The following is a 25861-nucleotide window of genomic DNA, read 5'->3' on the forward strand; positions in this document are numbered from 1 at the left end:
CCGGCCGGCTCCGTGCTGCCGGCTGCCCGGCCCGGCCCCGGCCCGCAGGCTGCGGGGTTTGGGCCGCCGCCGCTCAGCGCGCCATGGCCGCGCCCGGGCCCTGCCGGCGGGCGGGAGGAGCGGAGCCGGGCAGCGCTCGTGACGGCGCCGCGCTCCGCAGGAACTGAGCTCAGCAGGAAGGGGACGGGCTGTGCGCGGTCGGACCGCCCAGCACCGCCCCGCACGGAGCGGCTGCGGGACGCCGCTGGGAACGGAGGCGCGTCTGCGGGATGAGCGCATCGCCTTCGTCCCGCAGCCTTTGCTGTACGTGAGAATGGAGCTCGGTGCTTGGCTGTTTCTGGGCTCGGGTTGTTCGGAACCACGCTCGTACGGACACGTACGACCTACAGCCGCAGCTCCTGGTGAACGGCTTCCCAAGATGCAGCTCCGGGATCCAGCGATCTTGAAAGCAGGGTTATTTGGGATACGGAATTTGGAGTTCCAGTGTTGGAAGGACAGGCAGGGAAGCTCCACGAGCTCCACTGATCCCGTATTGCTTATAGACACTGCGTGGTTCCTGCTTTGTGAGCTAATGAGCAAAAAGAAAAAAATACATTAAATCTTCTGGTATAAAGAAATAAGACTGACTTTCAGAACGGCGAGGCACAAATATCACCAAATAACGGCTGAGGCGCTGCGGTCGGCGCCTCTTGTAGGGCACAGGACCCGCACGGCGCTGCAGCGGAGCGGTGCTGCCACCTGCGGACAGCCGGAATTACAGCCCCTGCTAGGCGGGACGCGGGCAAAAAGCTGCTCCGCAGTACGGTCCATTCCCAGGGTCTGAAGTTTCTACTAGAGGACATGCTTCTTTACAGCGAGTTTGACTGCTAGTGTGCCAGCTTGATGGTAACGTAGCTGCAAACCCTCTAGAAGAAATGCACAGACTGCTAAAAAAAACCTCCAAGCACAGCCATCTCCACTACCGCGGGCCAGCGCTGGTAAGGAGGCAGCAGCGACAGCACCACAAGAGGCCCTCTGTCACAACAGGGAAAACGAAGGCGAAGCCATCAAGTCTGTTTCTGGTTCTTCCAAAAGGGAGGCGTTGTTCTGCCACAGGCCTATGGAGCAAAATAAAGCCATTGCAAGGAGAGACCACAACACTGAAGGACAGCAGGTCACACAGGTGAGGATGAAAAAGTCCACCTTTATTAAAAAGATGAAACGTTGAGAAAGTTCAGCTGGAAGCTCCTTACAAATGCTGAGCAGGACGTGGCACAGAAAACTGCATCAAAGGAAATTCTGTTTGTTGGTGGGAACGCTAACACCAGTCTGAAGTCTGCTGTTAACATGAGGTGATCACTGCCACTGAACTTCTTATCCAGCGAGATGGAAGGACGTGATTATGCAACTCATAAAGAGACTCAGCACACATAAAATAATAGGTATGAGCTCTCATGTTCTGACACTGTAACCACTGCAGAGAAAGACCCCATCCTTCCCAGAGAATTCTCTAATACGTGTGCAAAACACAGAGTGATATAAAGTAGTTGAACGCAGTATAGTTAACAGAATAACATTCAGTCATTTTATTAAGAAAGGCCAGGAGGTGCTTTAGGACACATTAATCAGTTAACCTACCAATGCAGACTCATCACACAGCAACACAGCTCAAGAGAGACCTGTAAGAAGCTTAAGAAATGTATATTCAGCTAAAGTCACACGGGACAGCAAGGAGAGGGACAGGGACAGACTCGGCATCCTCATCTCAAAACAAACCAAGGGAGCCTCTCTCACCACTCAATGTCAGCTCGGAGGTGATTTTGGTCTGCTCACACTGGTTCAGTCACCCGTTAGGTTAGTTCATACCTAAGATGCTTTCTCATGCTAACACGCTTTTGGAAAGCACACAGCGATAAAGCACTTGTTACTTTCAAAGCTGTGACAGCGATGTTGGCTCAGCATCCCTGTGAGGTAGGCAAAAGTTAGCTGTTTCCTGATACACAAAGTAGGTAAATGACTTCCTCAGAGCCATGGTGAAGAAAGTGTGAGCCCTTATCAGTATCCCCAAGAACGTGGAATTGCATTCTTTCACAGACAGGGAACCGTATGCAACCAGTATCTGTTAGGAAGCAAAAGCATTTCAGACTGATTTTCCTCTAATCCTCACCTCTAAACTGCTTTAAAACTCCTCTCCTTGACAAGAGTTCCACCAACATACACACGTATGAGCGAACTCTTCCTTCATCTCTTTGAACAGAAAGCAGTGATCCTTCCCATGACTGAAGGCCAGCCCCAATACAACCACAGCTGCACACACTGCTTCACTATTAGTTGTTCCCCAGGTCTTTCTCCACCAGCACAGCTATCAGACACACAAGCCATGTCTTAGTTACCATAAGGAATTCAGCCTGAATAACTCTGTGCACAAGGAGCAGAAAAAGAGAAATACTCTTTTCAACTGACAGCTACGTAAAAAGGAGCCATCATAAAATGAAGCTCACAGCTGCTACAAAGGGTAACAATGAAGCCACGCTGGGATTAATGACCCACCTATCTGCCAGTGCACAATTAGCAGATTCACCAGCTCAGTCCACATCCCTGGGAAAGCTTTTACTCTGCAGAAAAGTGATGTGGGTCGCAGAGCCAAGCTCTTCTTTATTCTGCAGGTCCACAAAGAAACAACAGTAGATACGGCGCCGTGTTCCTCTGCTTCAAGCAGTTTCCAAAACACTTCTATCTCCCTCCATCAGCCCAAGCTGAATTTTTCCCTTTTCTCCTCGTGTTTCTAATCTAGCCATCAGCAATACAGCAAAAAAGTATTTTGCTGTATAAAGCAGCAGACAGTTGCTGAAGTCTTTATCTTCTCGTCTTGTGCCCAGGTTTTGTCACTGAACTCTCAATGCTGTGTAACATTGTCTCATTAACAGCTTCAGCACTGGCAGTGGCACACTCCACTAATACAACACTCAGTACTTGTGAATGTACGACTTAATTATGACAAATGAAGGACAACACCATGCTAAGTTTATTGCTTAAAAGTCCTTTATAGAGTAATCAACACGCTCCCCCTTGGTTCAAAAGCAAGGCTGTGCTCCAGGCACTAACAGAGTGGAACACCAGGATGAATTGCTGTGAAGCTCTTCACCTGTAAACAAACAACTCAGCAAACCCCCAACCATAGGAAATAAATACTTTTTCTTCAAAAAAGGAGAATTTGACTGCCACGGAGTAACAACAGAATGGAGTAAATCATCTTCGTATGGAAAGTGACTGCATGTTTCCCAGTTATGTTTGGCATGGTTTGCTTTTCAAACTGCTGCATGTTTACTGAAACAAACAGTTCTCCAAACGGCCAAAATATCAATAGGTGAGATCTAAAGAAGAAACTAAAACAAGGCTGCAAGGTGCAGAGGGAGGAGAAGAGGTGGGGAAACTCACTTCAGAGCTCCTAACATTTACATGGGATTCAGTCACACAAACTGGTCTGCCTTAGAAAAAATCTGGTTAGTAAAGATGGTTTCTTTCTGTCTCCAGTTCTCATCGATACACAGAGCCAACACAATCATTTATTTTTGCTAACCCTGTGTCTTTCTCCTTCGCTTCTTACCTGGACTTCTTTTAGGTCTTACAATAGGACATTTGACTACGGTACTTCAAGCCTCTAAACAGAGAGAATGACGGTAAAGAAACATATTTATTCAACTGAAAGCTTGTTCTCCCACTCAAATATCAGTCCAGATCTAAGAATTTTGGCACCCTGTCCATCATTTCTGCTTAACATGGCTGTCCTTTCAGACAGTTAAATTTAAGCAAAAGTGGAAAGAGTAACCACTTGTTTGTCTATGCATTGAAGGCTACTCAGTTGCGTGATTTGCATTTACAGGTTCAGCTTTCAAAGCAGAATACATTTACTGGTTTTGTCTTCAAGCTTGTGCAGTGGGATAGTTGTGCTCCATTTTAGCACCAACACACCACAGAGACACAATTTTGCACTTTCTAGACTATAAGAATCCAGCACAGACAACAGTGAATGAATCAGTATCCTACTACCATTCAGAGGGCTTGGAAATTAAAGCTCAAAAGGAAAAAGAAAACCAACAAAAATGAAAAGATACGAATCATGTTCTCAAAGGAGTGAAGTAATAGCACCCATGTCACTGTGATGCTAAGCATTTGGCAGTGCTTTCTATTTGCCACGTAGGAGCCACTGAACTCCATGACCGTGGTAAGGAGTTGTAAGAGAAATCAAAGCTACTTGTGAAGGGAGAGTTTGTATGAGACTGAATCTTACTTCCATTAACAGTGGAAGCCCCTCAGAATTCATCAGCAGAAGGGTGACATTCTTTAAACTCTTGTCCTCAGATCACGTTGGTTCTCCAGAATCAAAGCTGCAAGGAAGCGATATTCCAAGGAACTGATAAATGGCTTCTCTAAAGCCTGATGTGCAAGCTAACCAAGACCAGAAATCACAACACTCACATACAATCAACAGCTCAGGATAGTCTCTCTGTGTTTCACACTGTCCATAACAGGTCAACTACCCACATAATCCCCCTCTTCATTGGCATTAATACTGAACTGTGAGGTCTGGCTCTACAGCTTGTTACAGTTTGGGCAGAGCACCAGCTGGTGCCAGCATGATTCCAAAAACATAGAAGAGCCCCAAAAGGAGATTGAGTTTGGCTGTCCGCTGAGGAATTTTGTTGAAGTTTTGGCTCCGAAATTGCCTCTCCAGTGAAAACGCCATCGGGATGGTGAGCAGTGGCAGTGCCATGCTGATGGTGTAGCGTGTGGCCAACACACAGAAAATCAAGTAGGGTAAGAAGAGCAGCACGGTGTAGAGAACATAGGAGAGCGCAGGGCCGATGAGGATAGCCAAGGTGACAATGCCTGCCTGCTGGTCAGACTCCATGTCTCGCGTGTTGTTGCTGTGCAGGATGGCCTCAGTGCTGAGAGCCAGCGGGACAGCGTAGAGCAGCGGTGAGACAGACAGATAACCAACCTGCACAGCATGGGCAAACATGACAGCCAGGGGCCCAAAGGTGATCAGGATCACCACATCTCCGAGTGCAACATATTTAAATCCAATTCCTGCGGCAAAACACAAGAATACAATGAAGCATCGTCAAACAACTCAAATGACAACAGAGAATGGATTACAACAGACCAGCCCTTCCCATAGAAATACTGTAAAACAGCCAACAAGTACATAGCTATGGCTGAGAGGCATATTTTCTCTTTTCCTTTATTGAAAATGCAGCTCGTTAATTTCTCCAGCCTCTCATGTTGTACCAACCCAACCCAGAACAACACTAAGAACACTCTCTTCTCAGTAAAACAAGCACATACTGTTCTGCATTCTCAATGGAATTCCATCTAAAGAATAACAACATTCCAAAACAAAACAAATTCCACCAATGGAAAAGGACACATGCAGCAAGCCATACAGTTGAAGACACGAGATACACACCACAAAAAGCTTCAGTAACAGTTCTAAGGAGCACCTACAGCCATACAGAGCTAACAATGTTGGTACAAGTTATAATGATGTTGTTACATTTGCTAGTGTTGGTTGATGAATGGACCTGGTCCTGCCCTGCAACTCTTGTTCAGATAGCAGGAAGAGCTGTGTCTCTGAACCAAGGAGATAAGGAAGTTTTACTGAGTACCAAAGAAATAGGAGCTCCTGCTTGGAATCTGTCACTGAATATATAATTCTGGGAAACTTGCATATGTAGCATAACTCTAAGAAAGTTCTGCACATATAACATACCTCTTGGAAAACTCACATGTAACACAAGTAATGTATATTAACTAAAGATCTTTTGTAAGCATGCAAGCCATGGTGATAGGAGGATGACCCCCATGCATTCAGTGCTGCTATTAAAGAACTCCTGCTTTCTAACACTCCAGCTTGAGTCTTAGAGACTTTCCTGATCAGCTGCCTTACGGTATCAATGTCTCAGCGCTACTTTCCAGCTGAACTTGATGCATCCCTTCTAGCACCTCCCCACAGCAATCAATGGCAAGGCTACGTACCCGCACTCCAGGGAATACCACCAAATACTTTCCAGGCAGCTAATTAGATCACTTGGGTCTCCTCTGACAAGTCAGTTCACTGTCCCATTCAGAATGAAAGCAAACGGGGCCCGGTGCTTACCTCCAGTATAGAGGAAGGAGCTGGACAGTCCCCCGAAGTAAACCAGGGCCAGGTGCTCCAGCTTCAGCGTCGAGACGGCATAGAGCCCGGCGGCGCAGACGCAGCCCACCGTGTACAGGAACACCCCGAACCGGACCACGTCCTGAGGCTCCAAGATCTGGTCCACCAACGTCCTGTCATCGCTCTTTTTGTGATCGATGCCTTTGGAGAAATCGTAGTAGGTGTTCACCAGGTTGCCGGCCCCGTGCACGGCCAGCACGGCCACGGCGCTGCCCACCAGCAGCCGCGGGTCCAGTGCTCCCTCGGCCCGGTAGGCCAACGCGCTGCCCAGAGCCACGGGGGTGAGGGAGGCGCTGAAGCTCCAGGGCCGCAGCGCCAGCACGTAGGCCGCGCACTTCTGCCTCCAGCCGCCGGCGGGGACGCGCTCAGCCCCCGCCCCGCAGCCGTTCCTCTCGCCGCCGCGAGGGCTCTCGGCGTTAATGCTGATCTTCTGCACCGGCTCCGCCGGCCCCATGCTCTCGCAGCACCTGCAAGGAGAAGGGCCGCGCGTCAGGGCCCGGAGGGGCTGGCGGGACGCACCACCGCCATGGCCGCGCCTGAGGGGAGCTCCGCGCGGCGCCCGAGGCGATGCGCACCGTCCGCACCGCCCCCCCCGCCCCTCAGCCCCGCGCAGAGGGTTCCGCTGCTGCGCGGCCCGACTGGAATCTGTAACGCTCCGCCGGGGTCTGATGGAAGTACAAAACGCCGCATGGCTGCTAGGAGCGGCTCTGAGGCGCCTCCCAGCCCTGGTCTACGAGCCATTGCGTTTGCTGAGAGCCGCTCCGCCACGCCCGCCCTCGGCCCCACACGGACTCATTTCGGATACGCACCGGGCGCTGCCCTGCGCCTCAGCCCTTGCTCATGCGTACAACGCGCACGGGCTCCTGTGGAGGGAGGAGGGCTGCCGGCGTCTGGAGGGCGGGCCTAGCCCAGGTTTGTCACCAGCCGAGCGAACTTAGCTCTCTATTGGTAGAGCGCGCTGCCAGTCACTCGTAGTTCGCCTGCTGATTGGCAGCGCGGTGACGGTCACTCTCCTTGCGGCCCCTCAAGAGGAGAGGCGGGGCTAGGTGCGCCCCTTCCCTTTTTCTCTATTTCTATTGGCCAAATGCAGTACCTATCAAACCTTTTCTGGAAGCCTATTGGCCGATAGCGTCTCGCCGGTCCGGGAGGCGCGGGGGAGGCCGCCGGGGCCCAGAGCGGGGGAGCCGGCGGCGTTGGCGGCGTTTGGGGTGGAGGTGGTGAGTGAGTGTTGCTCGGGAGCCTCCCTTCAGCATCCCGTAACTCCTCGCTCCCCGGCGCGGCCCCACCATCGCGGCCCTCCCGCCTCACAGCCCGCCGGGCCGGCGCCTTGCGCCCTGTCAGCGGTCCGGCCGCCTCAGCCCCGCGGCCTCCCTCAGCCCCGCAGCGGAGGCCCCGTTCCCGCCGCGCCGCGCGCCCTCAGCCTTCCCGCGCTCCCGGGTTGTGGGGTTCGGGCCTGCCGCCCCCTCAGCGGGAATGGGGCTCCTTCCGGGGGCTCCCTTCGCCCTGAGGAGCCCCGAGGTCACCTCGCGCGGTGTTCTCCGTGGGATTTATGGCTGTGTGGGGAATACGGGGGGGGTAAAATTGAAGTTTTGGTGCACTGTGGTGCTGTGGGCCCTTCTGTCAAGTGGGCAGCTTGGGTTTATGTGATGTGATGTTACAATAGCAAGCATCCCCCTGCAGTGACTGCTGTTGCTATAAGTGGACATCTCATCTCTAAATATCTGCTGAGGAATGTAATGCTTGCCGGGCCCCAAGTGTTGTTAGAACACGGGGATTTCTGTGGAGAAACTTGGGTGAAAATGCTCACAGAGGAATCAGATGCCATAATGGCACATTCGTGGGAAAGACTGTGCCTCGTTATAGGGTGACTGCAGAACTTCATCTTACCGTGGTGTCTTTTTGGCTGTCGTGTGCCTTGCAGTTAGAGCACCATGGGTGCACCCGACCTACCGGAACGTGTGTTTTGGTGTTGGAGGAACCAGAGAGGAAATGGGCTGTGGGAGACGTCACAGTGTGATGTAGTGATGTGGTTTTATAACAGGGCTGTAGTGCCTAGGGGATGGTACTGGTTAGCTGTATTGTTTGTGCTGTCTGGCACAGCATCCTTGCGTGCAGTGGGATATATGCTGGAAGAAGGCAGTAGGGACAGAGTTAAGCTCAGAGATTTCAGTAATGAATGTACTGAAAATCCGGTGTCTTTGAAGAACTTACAGGATTTGATGCCCCAAGCCCCAGCGTAACGGCACCATGTCTGGCACTGTGTCTATTCTCCAACAATTTGCCAATGGCTTGAAGAGTCGCAGTGAAGAAACAAGGGCGAAAGCTGCCAAGGACCTGCAGCATTATGTCACCATGGAGCTCCGTGAAGTGAGTGCTGCAAAAAATGTATTATTTGTCTATTAAATGAGAGTAAGGCACTGGCTGGGTACTCTGAGGATGGACGTTTTTGGAACATGGAAACTGTTATTAGTGAGGAGGTGGGGGGTAACATGGAGCTTACTTTGCCCAAGCATGTAGGAGAAGAGAGGTGAGCGATGGATGGTCAAGCACCAGGATTAATAAACTCAACAGGTCAAAGGCGTAAGGAAGAGAAACTGTTTATAATGTATGGTTCTTTCTATTAGTGTAACCTAAGGAGCATTGTGTTTATGGAGGTTTTGGAAGTAGCAAGAGAAGAGAGAATGCTGAGAGCCTATATGAATATTTTCCTGTTACAGATGAGCCAGGAGGAATCCACCAGGTTTTATGATCAGCTGAACCATCACATTTTTGAATTGGTCTCTAGCTCTGATGCAAATGAAAGGAAGGGTGGCATTTTGGCTATAGGTGAGTAAAAGTGCTTTATGCCTTTGAGTGTTCCCTTCATGTACTTGTTCAGTTGGGACGGATTTTCCAAACGAATGAACTTCTGCAGTCAGAGCCTTATATCCAACTGCTCAATACGCTGGGTGTGTGCTAGCTGCTGGGCTCAGAATATCTGTCTGTTAGTGTCAGCATGGGAGCTGCTGAGTGCTGAGAGTGGCTGAAAACCTGGTGCTTAATGGGCAGTGAGCTCTTCGGGGAGTCAAACGTCAAACATGAATGAGTGCTGAGCACATGAAAATTCTGTTCCTGAGCTCAACTGAGAACAATCTGTGCTCTCTGTTTAGTGCCTGATTTAGAGGTTGGCAGCCCTACTGAGGCAGGGGGGTTGGAACTAGATGATCTTTGAGGTCTCTTCCAGCCCAAGTGATTCTGTTTAATATGCTTCCTGGAGGGCTGACTTCTGAACTCTTCTGTCTGAGGGGATTATTGTTATTTACATTTGCCTGGCTCAGTAACAGCATCTTCCATCCAAGGGGAGCTTTTGCCTTAATTCTGGTTAGATGCTCCATCAGTAGCTCTGGTCGTGCTTTCTGTGATGTGGCAGAGCTGCCTGTGTTCTAAGTGTTAAGAAAATCAGCTTGTATGAATACTTTGCTGTCTGAATGAATAGCTTGATTTGTAGAATTACTTCTTTAACAACCAAGTAGGAGCTGCCTATCGGTTAGCTTCGCAGACATAATCATCTAATCCCAACAAGTTTGAAGACAGTGGGAGCCTCGTAGCTAGAGAAATTGTTGTTGTTGACAACATCTGTCTCTTAAGCTGAAAGTATTGCTTTAAAATTGTTTCTATGACTTTAGTGCTGTTGAAAGGTACTGCCTGGACAGCCCTGAATACTGATGGCCTCTTTATCTACAGAGCAGATACAACCCAGGCACTGGCAGCACAAGTTTCCACCACACTGCCCTGCCAACATGCATCCACCCCTAGGCTGGAGAGCCCATCTCTAGGGCTGATGGAGGAGAGCAATCTCTGTGGTCTGTTCTGTCTTTCACTTTCTCTTCTGAGGCAGACCAGCTGTGGCAGTTGCATGTGGATGGTGCCTTCCTGTTATGAATGGGCCCGTGATCCTAGGATGGATTTTTTTTTCCTGTTTTTAAACTAAAAATGGGAAGAATCTATGAAGCTATTTGATGTGTTTTGCTGTCTATTTAACAAGTTCAGGTTTGGAAGAAAGGTGACCCTCTCCTATTTTTTTTTATTTTTTATTTATTTATTTTTTCCCAGTGGATTTACTGTTTAGAAAAAGTTAATGGGAATCTTTAAGGAATGGATAGGGAATACTGACTCTCAGTTAGGGATTAGCTGCTGTCTGCTGCACCGATCCTTAGGGAGAACCGACAGCCCTGCTCCTTTTCTCTACAGCAAGCCTTATTGGTGTTGAAGGAGGTAACGCCACCCGTATCGGCAGGTTTGCAAACTATCTGAGGAACCTCTTGCCATCCAATGACCCAGTTGTAATGGAAATGGCTTCCAAGGCTATCGGGCGGCTTGCAATGGCTGGTGACACCTTCACAGCTGAGTATGTGGAGTTTGAGGTGAAACGTGCTCTGGAATGGCTGGGGGCTGACAGGAATGAAGGTCGAAGACATGCAGCTGTAAGTGATTTTTTTTTTTTCTTTTTTTCTTCTGGCTTCACCTGTCTTGGAATGGGATGGTTAGGTTTAATGGTGGTAGGAGAGGTTCTCAGAAAGCTGGGAAAAAGCTCTGCTAGTGCAATTGTAAGGATCTGTGATCCTGTCATAGCAGATGCAGCGTTTCCTCACTTCTACCTTATGAATTCCTCATGACTAAACAAGGTTGAGACACCATTATGCTATCATCTGTAAAAGTGGACAGAACTGGTTACAGCTCAGTCACTAACAGTTTAAATAAATGATACTGCATTCTAGACATTGAGGTTTGTGTATGGGTGCTCATTTTCACAGATTTACTGTTTCTTTCCCCACTTCCAGGTTCTCGTACTGCGTGAGCTGGCAATCAGTGTGCCTACCTTCTTCTTCCAACAAGTGCAGCCGTTCTTTGACAATATTTTTGTGGCTGTGTGGGATCCCAAACAGGCCATTCGAGAGGGAGCCGTTTCTGCCTTAAGAGCCTGCCTTATCCTCACCACTCAGCGGGAACCAAAAGAAATGCAGAAACCTCAGTGGTACAGAGTAAGAAAATAACTTGATTTTGAAACAGCTGTTTCAGAAGAGTTAAGCTCAGTCTGAAGTTCAGCTTTGCTGCCTTTGCCACGTGGCTTAGGGCTTCCTAGTATCAAACAGACCTTGGGCAGTGCAGCTGAATATTGTGAACTCTGCTTCTTGTGGTCGAAAATGTAATGAAGCTATTGATGAAGTTTATACCATGGCATGGCTGTCTGTTTCATTAGTGCTGTTGAAAATATTCTGCAGCAGATTCTACAACTTGTGGATGATTGTTAGCTAGCAGTGTTAATTACAGTTTTCCTACTGGCTTTGCCTCTGTTATGATCATTGATTTTAATATATATATTTTTCCCCCCAAGCATACATATGAAGAGGCTGAGAAGGGTTTTGATGAAACTTTGGCCAAGGAGAAGGGAATGAACCGTGATGACCGAATCCATGGTGCCTTATTGATCCTCAACGAGCTCGTGAGGATCAGCAGTATGGAGGGAGAGGTGAGCAGATGAACAGGATGGGGACTGTGGCTTTTGGCTGCCAATCTGTTGATTGATGGTGGGTAGCAGCTCAGCAACATGTGAAAATAAACCACTGTATTTGAAGTGGATTGATCTGAATGTGGATCAGAGCATTGATTGTTTCAAATTAGGTAGTGTCAGAGGAAAAAACAACAATGAGTTTGGGCTGAATAGGTATCAAGCTCTGATGGAAAGTGCTATTAATTGAATTAATTACAATAGGAAAAAAAATAATATAGAGTGCAGTCTCTTTTGTTTTAGATATTAGATATCCAAACATTTTTTGCTGAATTTAAGCTTAGTTGATGTCTTCCAGCCATTTGGATATCAATGATGCAACATACTGCTTAGGGATTTAGGTAGCACTGGACTGGGTATCTTTTAGTCACCTGTGTTTTTTTGCAAATGTGCTTTTCTGCTTTATCCAGCGCCTCAGAGAGGAGATGGAGGAGATCACTCAGCAGCAGCTTGTGCATGACAAGTACTGCAAAGACCTGATGGGCTTCAGTACCAAACCTCGCCACATCACTCCCTTCACTAGCTTCCAGTCCCTTCAGCCCTCTCAGTCAAATGCTTTGGCTGGTCTTCTGGGTTACAACGCCCACCAGGGAATCATGGGTTTTGCAACTTCACCTGTGCCAGCAAAGTCTACATTGGTAGAAAGTCGATGCTGCAGGGATCTAATGGAGGAGAAGTTTGATCAGGTAAGCGTTCAGTCTTGCCTTTCCAAATTCACACCACAGGTTCTTGTAATGTAATCAACCTCTATATCCTTTCTAGACAGTACTGCCTAATACTGAATCGGGGCATCAAAACTCAGAAATTCTAGCTGTATAACTCTCTGTTGGAGCAGTGGTTTAATTTGTTATTATCTGTCCTCCTGATGGGCTCTGAAGCCAGATGTCAGTAGAATGCCTTAGGGTACCCAGGTAATAAACAGCCTTGCCTTACTTCCAATAGCCATCCTTCAGAGCCCAATCCATATCCTTTCAGGTGTGCCAGTGGGTTCTGAAGTGCAGAACCAGCAAAAACTCTTTGATCCAGATGACAGTTCTCAACCTGCTACCACGGCTGGCGGCTTTCCGTCCTTCAGCATTCACAGGTGAGGAGGCAGGTGGCTGAGTGTTAGAAGGGAAATGGTACTTGAAGTTACCCAGGTGAGTTTGTGCAGACGATGCAGAAGTAGAAGTGTGGTGCTTGGGAGCTGAGCAGGCGAATTCATCCATGCAAGTGGTGGGAGGACAGTTTTTTTTTTCTGGGTAAATGTGACTTGACATCTGTTGTGCAGTGTGTTGCTCTAATGAAGAAAATGGATTGAAAGCTGTTCTCTGAATTCTGTAGTTGATACCTAAGAAGTAGAACCTCATTTATTTTTTGTATTAGTGTGTCACATTTAGGGCTGAACTCTGTTCTCTTGATCACAATCAGGGTGACCTTAATACTGTCAGCAGAGTTGTCTTTCTCCATTGCATCTGCCAGAAAATCTCAAGGTACAGTGAGAAGTAGCTGCTGCTGCAGTTCAGCTGTTTTGTCAAGCAAGCTTAGAAGAATATGTGAGTTGTAGGCATGTCATCAAACTGAGCCAAGTAGGTTAGAAAGTCATGATTAAGTTTCCAATAAAAACAGGGTACGTGTTTCATGTTTGTGTATATAATCCCTAGGCAGTGTCTTGGGCCACCTGTTGCAACGTTCTCTTGTAGCTCTTTCATTTTTGTGGAACTTATTTTTCAAAAGAAAAGAAAGCCTTTGAGGCTGTGGGTGTTTTATCATGCACTGACCAGTGGCCACCACTTACACCAGCAAATTTTACATGGCAGTGTCTGTCACCTGGTTTTATACTTGTAAATACATGGTTACAAATCTGCTGCAACTGTATAAACCTAAAGGACCTCCAATATCTATCTTGTTCTCTCTTGTGGGCAGCTGATCAGTATCTTCCAGACACCATGAACCACGTTCTCAGCTGTGTGAAGAAGGAGAAGGAGAGAACGGCAGCCTTCCAGGCCTTGGGTTTGCTTTCTGTGGCTGTCAGATCTGAGTTTCAAGCTTACCTGCCAAAAGTCCTTGAAATAATAAAAGCAGCTCTTCCACCAAAGGACTTTGCTCATAAGTAAGTATGTCAAAGTTAGAGGAAGAAACTGAAGATCCCATTCTTTGTATAATTTTTGTGATGTGGGATTAAATGATCGTGTCAAAATCAATTATTTTTGTAAGACTGATAATGGAAGTGAGACGAGAAAAAATGTTTGAGAAATAGCAGCTCCTGTTAATTAACTACTACATGATCTCTTTCCAGGAGGCAGAAGTCTGTGCAGGTTGATGCTACAGTCTTCACCTGCATTAGTATGTTGGCACGAGCCATGGGACCAAGTATCCAGCAGGACATTAAAGAGCTTCTGGAGCCTATGCTGGCCGTGGGTCTGAGGTAAATATGAGGCACAGGAGCACTTTTTTCTGTTAGCCACTGGATGGCGTTGTTGACCATGCAGAAGCAGATTTTAGAAGTGTCCAGGTTGTGAAGGAAGACTGTTTTTCTAAGTGATTTGTATCGCTCTTTCAGAAGAGTAATATTATACGTCTCTTGAATTTCTTAAAAGCATTGGTCTCTGTAAATAAGTCTTTTTCTTTTTTTTAAGAAACTAGTGAATTCAAGGACAATTTCCTTTACTTCCCCCTGTTCAAATATGCTTGGCAGCAGCCTGCATAAGTTTAGAAAGCCTCTGAAGGACAGCAGATTTCTGCCATATCACACTGGCAGGGAAGGAGAATCACGAATATTTATTTGCTCCTGGTTTCCATTGGGAATTTCATAGCTCGCGAAGTTACTAATATGGGAAGGTACAGAGGAATGTTACCACCTGGAGCTGAATTTAGTTGCCTTTGTGTCTAGGAGGCAAAAGTAAGATGATTCACTGCAGTTTATATCAGTGTATGCTGACGTAATGGCTGTCTGCCTGCTTCTTTCCATCAGCCCTGCTCTAACAGCTGTGCTGTATGACTTGAGTCGTCAGATCCCCCAGCTGAAGAAGGATATCCAGGATGGGCTGCTGAAAATGCTTTCCCTTGTTTTAATGCACAAACCTCTGCGACATCCAGGCATGCCAAAAGGTCTTGCCCATCAACTGGCCTCCCCTAGCCTCACCAACATCCCGGAGGCCAGTGATGTGGGTAGCATCACACTTGCCCTACGTACGCTGGGCAGCTTTGAGTTTGAAGGTAAACTATGGAATAAGGAAGCAAAAGGTTTCCTTAAACTCGTGTTGCCCAGTAAGACCAGCAATCAAGGCGTAAACTTGTGTTAAGTTCCTGTCTTCTTCTTTCTAGGGCATTCTCTGACTCAGTTTGTCCGGCACTGTGCAGACCACTTTCTGAACAGTGAGCACAAGGAGATACGGATGGAAGCAGCCCGCACCTGCTCTCGTTTGCTCACACCTTCCATCCACCTGATCAGTGGCCATGCCCACGTGGTCAGTCAGACAGCAGTGCAGGTTGTGGCTGATGTTCTCAGCAAACTGCTTGTGGTTGGAATAACAGACCCAGGTTAGTGTGGCATTCAGTGAAAAGGGTTCTCCTACCGAGCGTTGATGTAGGGTCTGAACATGCTTGCCATTAATTTAAGATGTCAGTCTTTGCAGACAAAATGCTGGTAGCCTGAGACAAGTTGTTTCCTGCACACAGTCTCCAGATGTGCTGCTTATAGTTGCAAGAGGTTGATGCTGTACTGATTGGGGTATTGATGCAGTACTGAGCAGCGCTGAATCTGTTGGGCTGACCTAGCTCGTTTCTCATGGGTAAAATGCTGAGGTAGTGTTTCATGCTGGGAAAGCTTTCAGCATCTTTTTTTTATTTTTTTTGAGGTTCTGAAGAATTTTGAGTCCAGCTGTGAGCAAGGGTAATAATAAAAACAGGAGCTTACTGCACTTAAAGAAAAACGAATGTGTTCTTGCAGACCCTGATATACGTTTCTGTGTATTGGCATCTCTGGATGAGCGATTTGATGCTCACCTTGCCCAGGCAGAAAACTTGCAAGCACTTTTTGTGGCCCTGAACGATCAAGTATTTGAAATCCGAGAGCTGGCCATCTGCACTGTGGGTCGCCTGAGCAGCATGAACCCTGCCTTCGTCATGCCTTTCCTGCGCAAGATGTTAATCCAGGTAAAGAAGAGGGGAAACCTGCAAAGTATTTGGTAATTGAGATTAAGATGGTGCTAAAGAACTGGGCTGCCTGACTGCAGTGAATGTAAGGGAGAGTGAGTGAATGTATTAATCAACCAGCTTAGGTTTCAGCAAGTCTTTCTTACTGATGGATGTTTGGAATGAAGCTCTAGGGATGTGTTTAGTATGGGAGGGTGGTGGTCACCATTTTGCTCTGTGTTTATCTTGCTGGAGCACTTTCCAAGTGTACTGAGGAAGAATGCTCTGCACAGCTGTCAGGCAAACTTAGTTAGGCACTGCTGCACACGAGTGTGCTTGTTTTGAAGACATACATTCCAATTAAGTGTTTGGATGGAGTGCAAATGTAGAATATCATTTAAAAGTGCTGAGGTTCTTTTTTTCTTCTGGTGTCATTGGATAGGAGAGAAATCTGAAGTTTTTTTATCTACGTTTTATTTTCTTATTTCTCATGCTTCCATCATCTTTTCTGCAGATTCTAACAGAACTAGAACACAGTGGGGTTGGTAGGATTAAAGAGCAAAGTGCCAGGATGTTGGGTCATCTGGTTTCTAACGCTCCACGCCTCATTCGTCCATATATGGAGCCTATCCTTAAGGTACAGACAGTCTTTCTCCTGTCTGCTTCCCTCACATGCACAATTTCTGTTGATTTTGGAGTGAAATGATACAGCAGTGGGTGTACAACCCCCACCTTGATCAGAAGCTGCTTTTCTTTCACTTTGTCATAGCAGAATAGTGGACAATAGTCCATAGTAGAAAATCTGATTGGTGTGGATGTCACCCAGAGTAATAATGCATGTATATGACAGAGTAACCTAATTTGATTCTGGCTTTGCATAAAGTTTGTGACACCGAGTTTTAATTTACTGTTCAAGTACTGTGATGCAAGTTCAGCCTCTGAGGAATTTTAGGTGGAAAGGAAAGAAAAGAGGACTTGGAGTATTTCATGCACAGCAAGAAGTCATCTCAGCACATTCTAATTTGTTCCTCTGTTTCCTCCCAGGCACTGATTGTGAAACTGAAAGATCCTGATCCAGATCCAAATCCAGGGGTGATTAACAATGTTCTAGCTACCATAGGGGAGCTTGCACAGGTAGGGAAATTGCAAGGGTCTCTTTTTCATGTTTGTCACTTGTCAAGCTTCAGGTGATGCTAGACAAAGGACTTATATTTATGTGATTTTCAATAGGTCAGTGGGCTGGAGATGAGGAAGTGGGTGGATGAACTCTTCATTATAATTATGGACATGCTACAGGACTCTTCCCTGCTGGCTAAAAGACAGGTAAGTGTTTGACAGTTGCACTAAACTTGCTGTTCTCTGTGACAAAAAGGTAATGAATTATCTGTGTCCCATCACAGCTGCTAGAACAAAACTTTAAATCACTCGAGTTTCTCTCTTGGATAGCACACAGTCACATGGTGACTTGTGGCACAGGCTGGGGATTGCAGTGCCTCTTTCATGACACAGCACTGAACTTCTGAAGGTAAAGAAGGAAAAAGTGAAGTAGTTTTCTTTGAAATGCATGCGCTCAGTCTTGGTGCCTGTTTGAACTGTATCTCCAAGTTATGGCAATTAAGTCAGTCACCAATTGTGTTGCATGACATAATACATTCACTGGTCAAAACGAGTCTTTTCTGGATTTAACCATTCCAGGTGGCTCTTTGGACACTGGGTCAGCTTGTGGCTAGCACTGGTTATGTGGTGGAACCATACAGGAAGTACCCAACTTTACTGGAGGTGCTTCTGAACTTCCTAAAGACTGAGCAGAACCAGGGCACCCGTAGAGAGGTACGAACACAAAGCTTTCTCACAATTCTTTCTAAAAGCTTTTTGAAGAGTGCTTTTGAAATTTGAAATAAATGCCTCTGAACAAAGATTAAAAGACAAAAAGTGAAAGATAATTGCTGTGGCTGACTTGAGTACAGTAAGCAGAATTAAGCGAGTGAAAATGTGAATGAGTGAAACGGCCTCCAGCAGTTGGATGGAAAGGACTGATGCTTTCTGCAGGCAGTCGTTTTGGTTCCAGATCTTCTTTCTTTAATCCTCAGCACCTTTCCAAGCTTGGATTCACGTGTTGACTTTTGCCTCAGTGCTGCGCTTCTGACAAATTTTCTTTGTTTCTCTTTTGTCAGGCTATTCGTGTGTTAGGGCTGCTGGGTGCTTTGGACCCCTACAAACACAAGGTGAACATTGGCATGATTGATCAGTCACGAGACGCTTCTGCTGTCAGCCTCTCGGAGTCCAAATCTAGCCAGGATTCTTGTAAGCGTCTGGGGAAACATCTCTTGGTTTCTCTTCCATGTGAATATACATGGAAGCTTCAGTATACAAACAAGTTGTGGCTTTTTTTTTTTTGTTTATTTATTTTTCTTACCAGTTTATCTTCTCTTCTGAGCAAATTATTGTTGTACAAGGTGCTCTTGAAGTGCTATGGTATTGAAAAATATTTAATATATAGCTTCTGACATTGTCTTCTTTCTCCTAGCGGACTACAGTACCAGTGAGATGCTGGTGAACATGGGAAACCTCCCTCTGGATGAATTCTATCCAGCTGTCTCTATGGTGGCACTGATGAGAATTTTCCGAGACCAGTCCTTGTCCCAGCACCACACTATGGTGGTTCAGGCCATCACCTTTATTTTCAAATCCCTTGGACTGAAGTGTGTGCAGTTCCTGCCCCAGGTCATGCCAACGTTCCTTAATGTCATAAGGGTTTGTGATGGTGCCATCCGAGAGGTGCGTGCAATCCTTCCCTTGTTCCACTGCCTTAAAATAAGAATGCATTTAAAAGAGAAAGCAGCTGGCTTTGGGCATTGCTGTGCTGTGTGTTGCTGCTTAGCACGCTGCAGAAATGAGGTACAGCTCTGCCTTTTCTTCCCTTGGACATTTGATGGAATATCCAGTGGAAACAAATGTTCTGCTTCTTATTGAAGCTTCTGAGCATAATCCTTATGTGGACAGTGTCTCATTCTGGTGTTTTTTTTGTTTATCAAGCTGTTTTTTTTTTTTCCCTAGGAAAACAGCTTGTGCAGCCCCCAGAGCTTTCAGTGATCTCTGCATTAGCACACTGTTGCAGTTATTAAATAGTAGAGGTAGATTCTTCAAGTTTCCAATAGAACTCTGTACTTTGGCACATCTGTGAGAAGGAAAGTTCAATTTGCTCACATCCGGAGCAGCATGGGCAGTAATTCCACAGTAGCATTTTCTCTTCCTTCCCACTTAATTTTCAGTTTTAGGAGGAAATGAAAATTGTGATAATTGGCCTAAGGTGGTGCATCTGACCAGAGATGGCTGCTGTTTGTCAAGCTTTTTTCTCAGGCTGCTGAAAACAATCTCTGGGGTGGGATGGGCTGTTTGTATGGGTTGTTGATACTGTGTTTTATAGGTGGGATGGGTGCTTCCTTAGCAGACTCCCAACCCTGCTGTAAAACCACTGTTTTCTCCCATACTGAACTACTACTCAGATTGGAAGGAAAAACTCTCAGTGTTCTGGGTTGGCCAAACTGAACGTGGCTGATCTAACTGCTTGAAAGCTGTGTAGTTGTGCACACCTATTAAAAATGTTCAGGTAAAATAACATGGTGAAAGTGTACTGGGGATGAGAGCTGAGGTGGGTACATGTGGCACTAAAGCCTAAAGGAAGCAGGTCCTTGTCCTACATGTAAGCATGCTTTTTCAGCGCACTCCAAACAAAGGCACAGCACAGGAGCTCAGCATTCATTTTTGGTAAATGTGGGTGTGCTGCTCTCACTGAAGAGGTTTGTGTTACTGTGTTGTGAAACTGTGTTTCTTCCTCACTTTTTGCACCTGTTGTCTTTCTCTGAGCTTCGCTTTCACTGCATTTTGACTGTAGTCTTCAAATACTGCATGAAGAAGCTGTATTTAATATGTGATAATTTCCATATTCCTACTTTCCCTGGGGAAAAAAGGCTGTAAGCATTTATTTTATGGACAAGGAGATTTTATCCGCATTATTTTATACCAATTTCAAAAATAAATTCATTGCCACAAGTGAGTGCGTAAGATTGTATTAGGGGAAAAGGAATTGCAAAATTGTCATAGTATACATGAATAAAATTGTCTCAAAGTTCTCTTATTATATCATTTAAAAAAACATCATTTAAAAAAAAAAAAGTGATATATTTGGCAATATATCAAGGAACAAACTCTCTTCCCCAGTGACTTTTCACCTGAATACCTTTTTGGGGATGGGAAGGAGTGCAGGAGTATCTTAAAATGTGTGCCAGTTTGGTAACAGGCAGGGGGAAAGGTTAGGGGCTGTATTTTTGGAAGCATCCTTCAAATCTGAATTACACAACTCTGTCATAGTTGAAGTCTTGGCTTTTGTGCTTGCAAGTTTACTTTGGCACATCCTAATAAATTGCTGACCTAAGTATCTATGTGCTTGACTGTATGAGGCTTGGAGCTCATAAAATTTTTGATGCAAGTAGAATAATTAAAAAAACAGAAACCGAACACCACTGCACTGGAGCCACTAAGAATTTAGCCCCACTTCTTGAGCATATGCATGTTATCTGTTTGATAAATGAGCTTGTGAATTGCTTGTGAAACACAGTTCACTCTGGTGTTCAAATAACTACTTTGATCAGTACCTGTTTCTTCCTTCTAGTTCCTGTTCCAGCAGCTGGGGATGTTGGTGTCCTTTGTGAGAAGTCACATTCGGCCCTATATGGATGAAATTGTCACCCTCATGAGAGTGAGTGCAGTTTTTAAGACAGTCTTGTACTGTTCAAAAACAGCTTTAACAGGGGGTGTTCTGAGTTCATAAATAAATGGCATTCACTTCATTTTCATGTACTGTTTGCAAACACATGGAGGTAAGGGAAATCAGTAGCCTAGAGGTTATTTTTAACAGCACTAAACATACTGGAGGCACTGAATGTTTTAAAAACAAACCAAATCTGCTCACTTACATAACTATAATGGAAGTGTAGGCCCTCCATACAGGCTTGGATTTGTTTAGACACTGCCTCCTATCATCTGCTTTTCTTGTAATTGGTACAACTTAGCTGAAGGAGAACTACTTAATTTTTTCTGGTTTCTTCTGTAGGACTTCTGGGTCATGAACAACTCCATACAGAGCACAATTATCCTACTTATTGAGCAAATTGTGGTGGCTCTAGGAGGCGAGTTCAAGCTCTATCTGCCTCAGCTCATTCCTCACATGTTACGGGTCTTCATGCATGACAATAGTCAGAGTCGAATCGTCTCTGTCAAGGTGAGTGGGAAGCTACAACCTGCTGGGTTGGTTTGGGTACTGCCAAGGCAGGTGCAGGCTGTGTGCCTTCTTCTAGGAGGATTTCTGCTGCTTGTGTTGTGGGTGCAATGTTGGCAGTGGCTTGGGGTGAAGTACGGACAGTAGTCTCCTGAAAGCAAAAGGTTGAAGCAGCTTTTCTCTGGAGACTGATCTATTTAAAGTTCATCTTTTTCATTTTTTTTTTTTTTTTTTTTTTCCAGCTATTGAATGCAATCCAGCTCTTTGGAGCTAATCTGGATGACTACCTACATTTATTACTACCTCCCATTGTAAAGCTGTTTGATGCCCCAGATGCCCCAGTGGTGGCTCGCAAGTAAGCATTAGTGCCTTCGCAGTCTCTCTTTTTGGCTGTGACATCCCAGTTCCTCTGTGGTTTCCCTGGCCACACGTAGAGTGAAATAACTCTTAGTTTTTGGTGTTAAATCATGGCGGGCTGTTCTCAGTTGGACTTTGCAGCACTGTTATTTGTGTATAGACTATTAACTTTCTGTTCACACCTGTCACCATTCTAGTCACTTGCTGTCCTGCAAGTGATAGCTGTGTTAATGGTTTTGGTGATATTCTTCCCATTACTTCTGATGCCTAGAAGGTCTGAGCATGAATCACTTGCGTATTTTTTACATTCCATTTCTCCTGTTGTGTCATGAGAGATTAGAAATCTTCTTTCTGCTGTGACTTTAGAGCTGCTCTTGAAACTGTGGACCGCTTGACAGAGTCTCTGGATTTTACTGATTATGCTTCACGAATTATTCATCCCATTGTGAGAACACTGGATCAGAGCCCAGAGCTACGAACAACTGCAATGGACACTCTCTCCTCTCTGGTATTCCAGCTGGGAAAGAAGGTAATGCACTTCTAAGGCTTATAGATGAGAGAATAGTCCAAAAGATCAAGGCTCTGAAGTTGAATATTTATGTTATAGTGTTTTGGGGTTTTTATATAGAACAGTCTTTCCTTTTCTTAGTTGATTCTGGACTCGGGTATTGCTAAAGTAGACATTCACAATTGGTTTCTTATCAGATCAGTGAAACAAAGGTGGGATTTTATGCTCTTGTGAGTAACTGGTTTCTGATGTGTTCCCTTGTGCAGTACCAGATCTTTATCCCGATGGTAAACAAAGTTCTGGTGCGACACAGGATTAACCATCAACGCTACGATGTTCTTATCTGCAGAATTGTAAAGGTTAGTTGAAGTGTATATTGGTGTTTGCATAAAAGTACTTGAGGAATGTTTCCATGATGATTTTGATGTAGCCGGGAGACTTCAAGATATTTGTAAAGTGAAGAGTAGTTGCTATCTTTATGTGTTAAGTATATATCTGCAAGGAGTCGGAGATTGATTGGGAAAACTGTTGTCAAATGGTCTCAGTTACTTCCCACAGAAAAATCACTGCAAGTCCTAGATAAGAACTGAAATTTGTAGTCAGTATCATCACTTTTTCTTCCAGAGCTTCTTACATGTGAATTTCCCCTACTTGTTTCCACAGAGTCAAGACCTAACCATGAGATAGCAAGGTCTCATTTTCTGCAGTATGGCCAACGTTTCAAAAACTCACTAACTGCTGTGTAATTTAGTATAGAACAAGCAGTGCATTGCTGTCCCACACTGAGTAATGAGATGAGTAGAAATAAAGTGTTTGTTTTTAAAGTCAAGTTATTCTGCATTGGTGTATTATTTTGTCCTTTCATGCTAGGAGTTATCTTAGTACAAAGTTATCTTAAGTATGAAAGGGCTATCATTTGAATTCACTGTAAACTGTAATAATCATTATTATGAAGCACAGATGTTTGCTTCACAAACTGAGTTGTGAGGTTGGCTAATGCCCTGACTATCATCCATTTGATTTACAGAAAACTGCTTGTATCTGTGTAGCTGTGATCCTCACTGTGAACTGTTCATTGTAGGGCTATACTCTTGCTGATGAAGAGGAGGATCCCCTGATTTATCAACATCGGATGTTGAGAAGCAACCAGGGAGAAACCTTGGCCAGTGGTCCTGTGGAAACAGGTCCTATGAAGAAATTACATGTTAGCACCATCAACCTGCAGAAGGTAAAACTGGAGCTCTGCACAGAATGATGGAGAAGCTATTATGTCTAAACTAAGCAGTTTGTTCAGTGCATCTACACATTTGTTTACTTCTCTTTTACTTCTCTTTTCTGTTGCTAGCTTTGCATAAGCACAAGGTCAAGGTAGTGTTGGAGAATCCCTTCAAAATCAGAGGGTGCTAAGGGACTTACAGATAGGAGCAGCTGCGCTATCTGGCCGTTAAAAACTGAAGTAATCTTGATGCTTTCTCCTTATGTGAAGTATTAAGAAGGCTTCTTTGATTAAAAGGAATCAACTGTAGTTTCTAGAGGCCTCTACTTCAGAGCCTCTGCTTTTTTCTAATCAACCACTGCCCTCGTATCTTACTGTTTATTGTATTCTCTTCAAGCTGCTGTAGAACTTAATAGCTACATTAATTTAAACAGTAAATGTTTGCAGCATTCAGCACAGTATCAGGATGGATAGGCTTCAAAATGCTGGACTTAAAAATGTAGATCTAAATGCTTTAAGTATTTTTAAGCTGATGTTTCAACAGTAGCTTCAGCCCTTGATGGGTTTTTGCAGGGAAAGAATTATCAATGTTAAATATTTGTTGTGACAAGAATGAATTTCTTAGAAATAAGACTTGATCTACCGCGAATTATTTGGTAACTGTAAATGGATTTCAGAGAATTGGAAAGGGAATCTCAGAAATAGATTTGGAGTTATGAAGAAGTCATGCTTCCTTTTGATGGATTTCTTCTGCTTTTGGACTGTGCTCTGTTTAGATTGGTAGTTAAATTGTTTTGCTTTGTACTGCAGGCCTGGGGAGCAGCAAGAAGAGTCTCCAAAGATGACTGGTTGGAATGGCTAAGAAGACTCAGTCTGGAGCTGCTGAAGGATTCCTCCTCACCATCCTTGCGCTCATGCTGGGCCCTGGCTCAGGCATATAATCCTATGGCTCGGTACATTAATTATGTCTTTTTCAGGTCACTTGAAATTGCAGATGCAAGCCAGAGGTTATAAGGAAAAAGAAAGTTTCTTAAAAGCTCTTAGGTTCTGTAAATAGAGTTCCTGGGACAAATGAAATAGTTGGCAACTTGATTTCATTTCCAGCCTTTGCACTTGGCAGCTCCACGATGTGCACAAAATCTTCAGTGGAATTCTGCGTATTAGTCTAGAAATAACATAAGACACATAAAAGTGGAACTGGAGTATGAAATAGTCTCATGGGTCTGTTGTGGGTGAATAAAAATTCCATAGAGTGGAGTAAGCTGCTGTACTTGCTTGCAGCCAGAATGTCTGGAGAAGTGTAGAGTTTCTGTAAGCAGTTGCCCAGTTATCTCTTCATTACGATAGACACTTGTCATCTCAGTACATAAGAATCTGGCTACTGCTGATAGGGAAGTGTTTGCCCTGGTTTAATTTTATGTTACAGTGAGCTTTGTCACTTAGGAAATTGAAAAAGAAAGAGTGTGATAAAAGGTCAGCACTTCCTAGGTAGACAAATAATGCTCCTGTCCTCCATACGTACTTGCAAATGCATCACAAATCCATTTCACAGGATTTTGTCAGAGCACTAATAGTGACAAGGACAGTCGCTGTCTTTTTCATCACCATTCCTTCTCCCTCCCCAAGATTTGCCACTAATGCAATCTCCAGCTGTTGTAGTCCTGTAGTGAGTTCAGAAAGTGTCTGTGCACATCTGGTGAAATGCCCAGTTATTTTCACAGTATTCATTTGTAACCGAAGTCAAACGAGGCCTCATCCTTTGTCACATAAAAGCATTCACATAAAAGTTGCTCTGAAGATTAGTTCTAGCCTGAAATACTTACTAGCAAATGATAGTAGTATATCTTACTATCATATTGTCTCATCCTATTATGTATTTTTATAATGTAGGTCTCAGTATTTGGTACAGAAGCTGCTTTTGTAAAAGCTAACCGCTGTGTTTCACAGGTGGATACAGATATGCTGTTTGTAGCTATCTTTGCTTGCTGTCAAATACGCTTTTTCTCACGAGTAAATCTTTTTTTTTTCTCTCTTCAGAGATCTCTTCAATGCTGCTTTCGTTTCATGTTGGTCTGAACTGAATGAAGACCAGCAGGATGAGTTGATCCGGAGCATTGAATTGGCCCTGACTTCTCAGGACATTGCAGAGGTCACTCAGACACTGCTGAACTTGGCAGAATTCATGGAACACAGCGACAAGGTAGACATGCTGTCAAGCTTTCTAACACTGGGTAGTTGGCAGGTGTCTAGTGCATAGAAAGGATGTGAAGAGTTCATGCATACTTTCTCTCTCACTTTTTTTTTATTTAATTAACTTTCTTTTGATGTATGTGCTCTACCCAGGGTCCACTGCCGCTGAGAGATGACAATGGCATTGTCCTCCTGGGGGAGAGAGCAGCCAAATGCCGAGCATATGCCAAGGCTCTTCACTACAAGGAGCTGGAATTTCAGAAGGGTCCCACTCCAGCCATTCTAGAGTCTCTTATCAGGTAGGACCACAACTGATGAGATTTTTTTGCTCCCACATCACTTCCCAATTTAGGAAATTATGAAGATGAAATATGGACAGTTGTTAGAATTTCAGTATCTACCATAAGTCTCTGTTGTAGGCTTACTTTCTCTAGCTTGTAGATGTACAC

General features: G+C 45.1%; 2 protein-coding genes across 2 annotated transcripts in view; one reads left to right on the plus strand and one right to left on the minus strand.

Moving 5' to 3' along the window:
• Window positions 1–4582: 4582 nt before the first annotated feature.
• UBIAD1 (UbiA prenyltransferase domain containing 1) lies at window positions 4583–6653 on the minus strand (the record flags this gene model as incomplete). The annotated part of the gene is made up of 2 exons (XM_079545582.1): window positions 4583–5070; window positions 6140–6653. 2 exons carry the CDS (start codon window positions 6651–6653, stop codon window positions 4583–4585), a joined length of 1002 nt encoding a protein of 333 aa, XP_079401708.1.
• A 1793-nt stretch (window positions 6654–8446) lies between these two features.
• The window catches only part of MTOR (mechanistic target of rapamycin kinase), a gene marked incomplete at both ends in the record, with an annotated part of 59963 nt that continues 42548 nt past the window's right edge, over window positions 8447–25861 (plus strand). Inside the window, 27 exons of the mRNA XM_079545552.1 lie at window positions 8447–8566; window positions 8917–9025; window positions 10430–10662; window positions 11020–11220; window positions 11574–11708; window positions 12158–12433; window positions 12723–12831; window positions 13653–13839; window positions 14026–14154; window positions 14701–14945; window positions 15054–15269; window positions 15679–15884; window positions 16378–16500; window positions 16908–16997; window positions 17094–17186; window positions 17559–17693; window positions 18038–18167; window positions 18391–18641; window positions 20536–20622; window positions 20977–21144; window positions 21384–21496; window positions 21865–22027; window positions 22273–22365; window positions 23088–23234; window positions 24033–24175; window positions 25260–25422; window positions 25566–25711. Of these exons, the coding sequence (XP_079401678.1) occupies window positions 8447–8566; window positions 8917–9025; window positions 10430–10662; window positions 11020–11220; window positions 11574–11708; window positions 12158–12433; window positions 12723–12831; window positions 13653–13839; window positions 14026–14154; window positions 14701–14945; window positions 15054–15269; window positions 15679–15884; window positions 16378–16500; window positions 16908–16997; window positions 17094–17186; window positions 17559–17693; window positions 18038–18167; window positions 18391–18641; window positions 20536–20622; window positions 20977–21144; window positions 21384–21496; window positions 21865–22027; window positions 22273–22365; window positions 23088–23234; window positions 24033–24175; window positions 25260–25422; window positions 25566–25711 (4211 nt within the window). The remainder of the gene's footprint in view (window positions 8567–8916; window positions 9026–10429; window positions 10663–11019; window positions 11221–11573; window positions 11709–12157; window positions 12434–12722; window positions 12832–13652; window positions 13840–14025; window positions 14155–14700; window positions 14946–15053; window positions 15270–15678; window positions 15885–16377; window positions 16501–16907; window positions 16998–17093; window positions 17187–17558; window positions 17694–18037; window positions 18168–18390; window positions 18642–20535; window positions 20623–20976; window positions 21145–21383; window positions 21497–21864; window positions 22028–22272; window positions 22366–23087; window positions 23235–24032; window positions 24176–25259; window positions 25423–25565; window positions 25712–25861) is intronic.

This window comes from Tetrao urogallus, assembly GCF_951394365.1.
Source record: "Tetrao urogallus genome assembly, chromosome: 21".
NCBI classification, from domain to species: Eukaryota; Metazoa; Chordata; class Aves; order Galliformes; family Phasianidae; genus Tetrao; species Tetrao urogallus.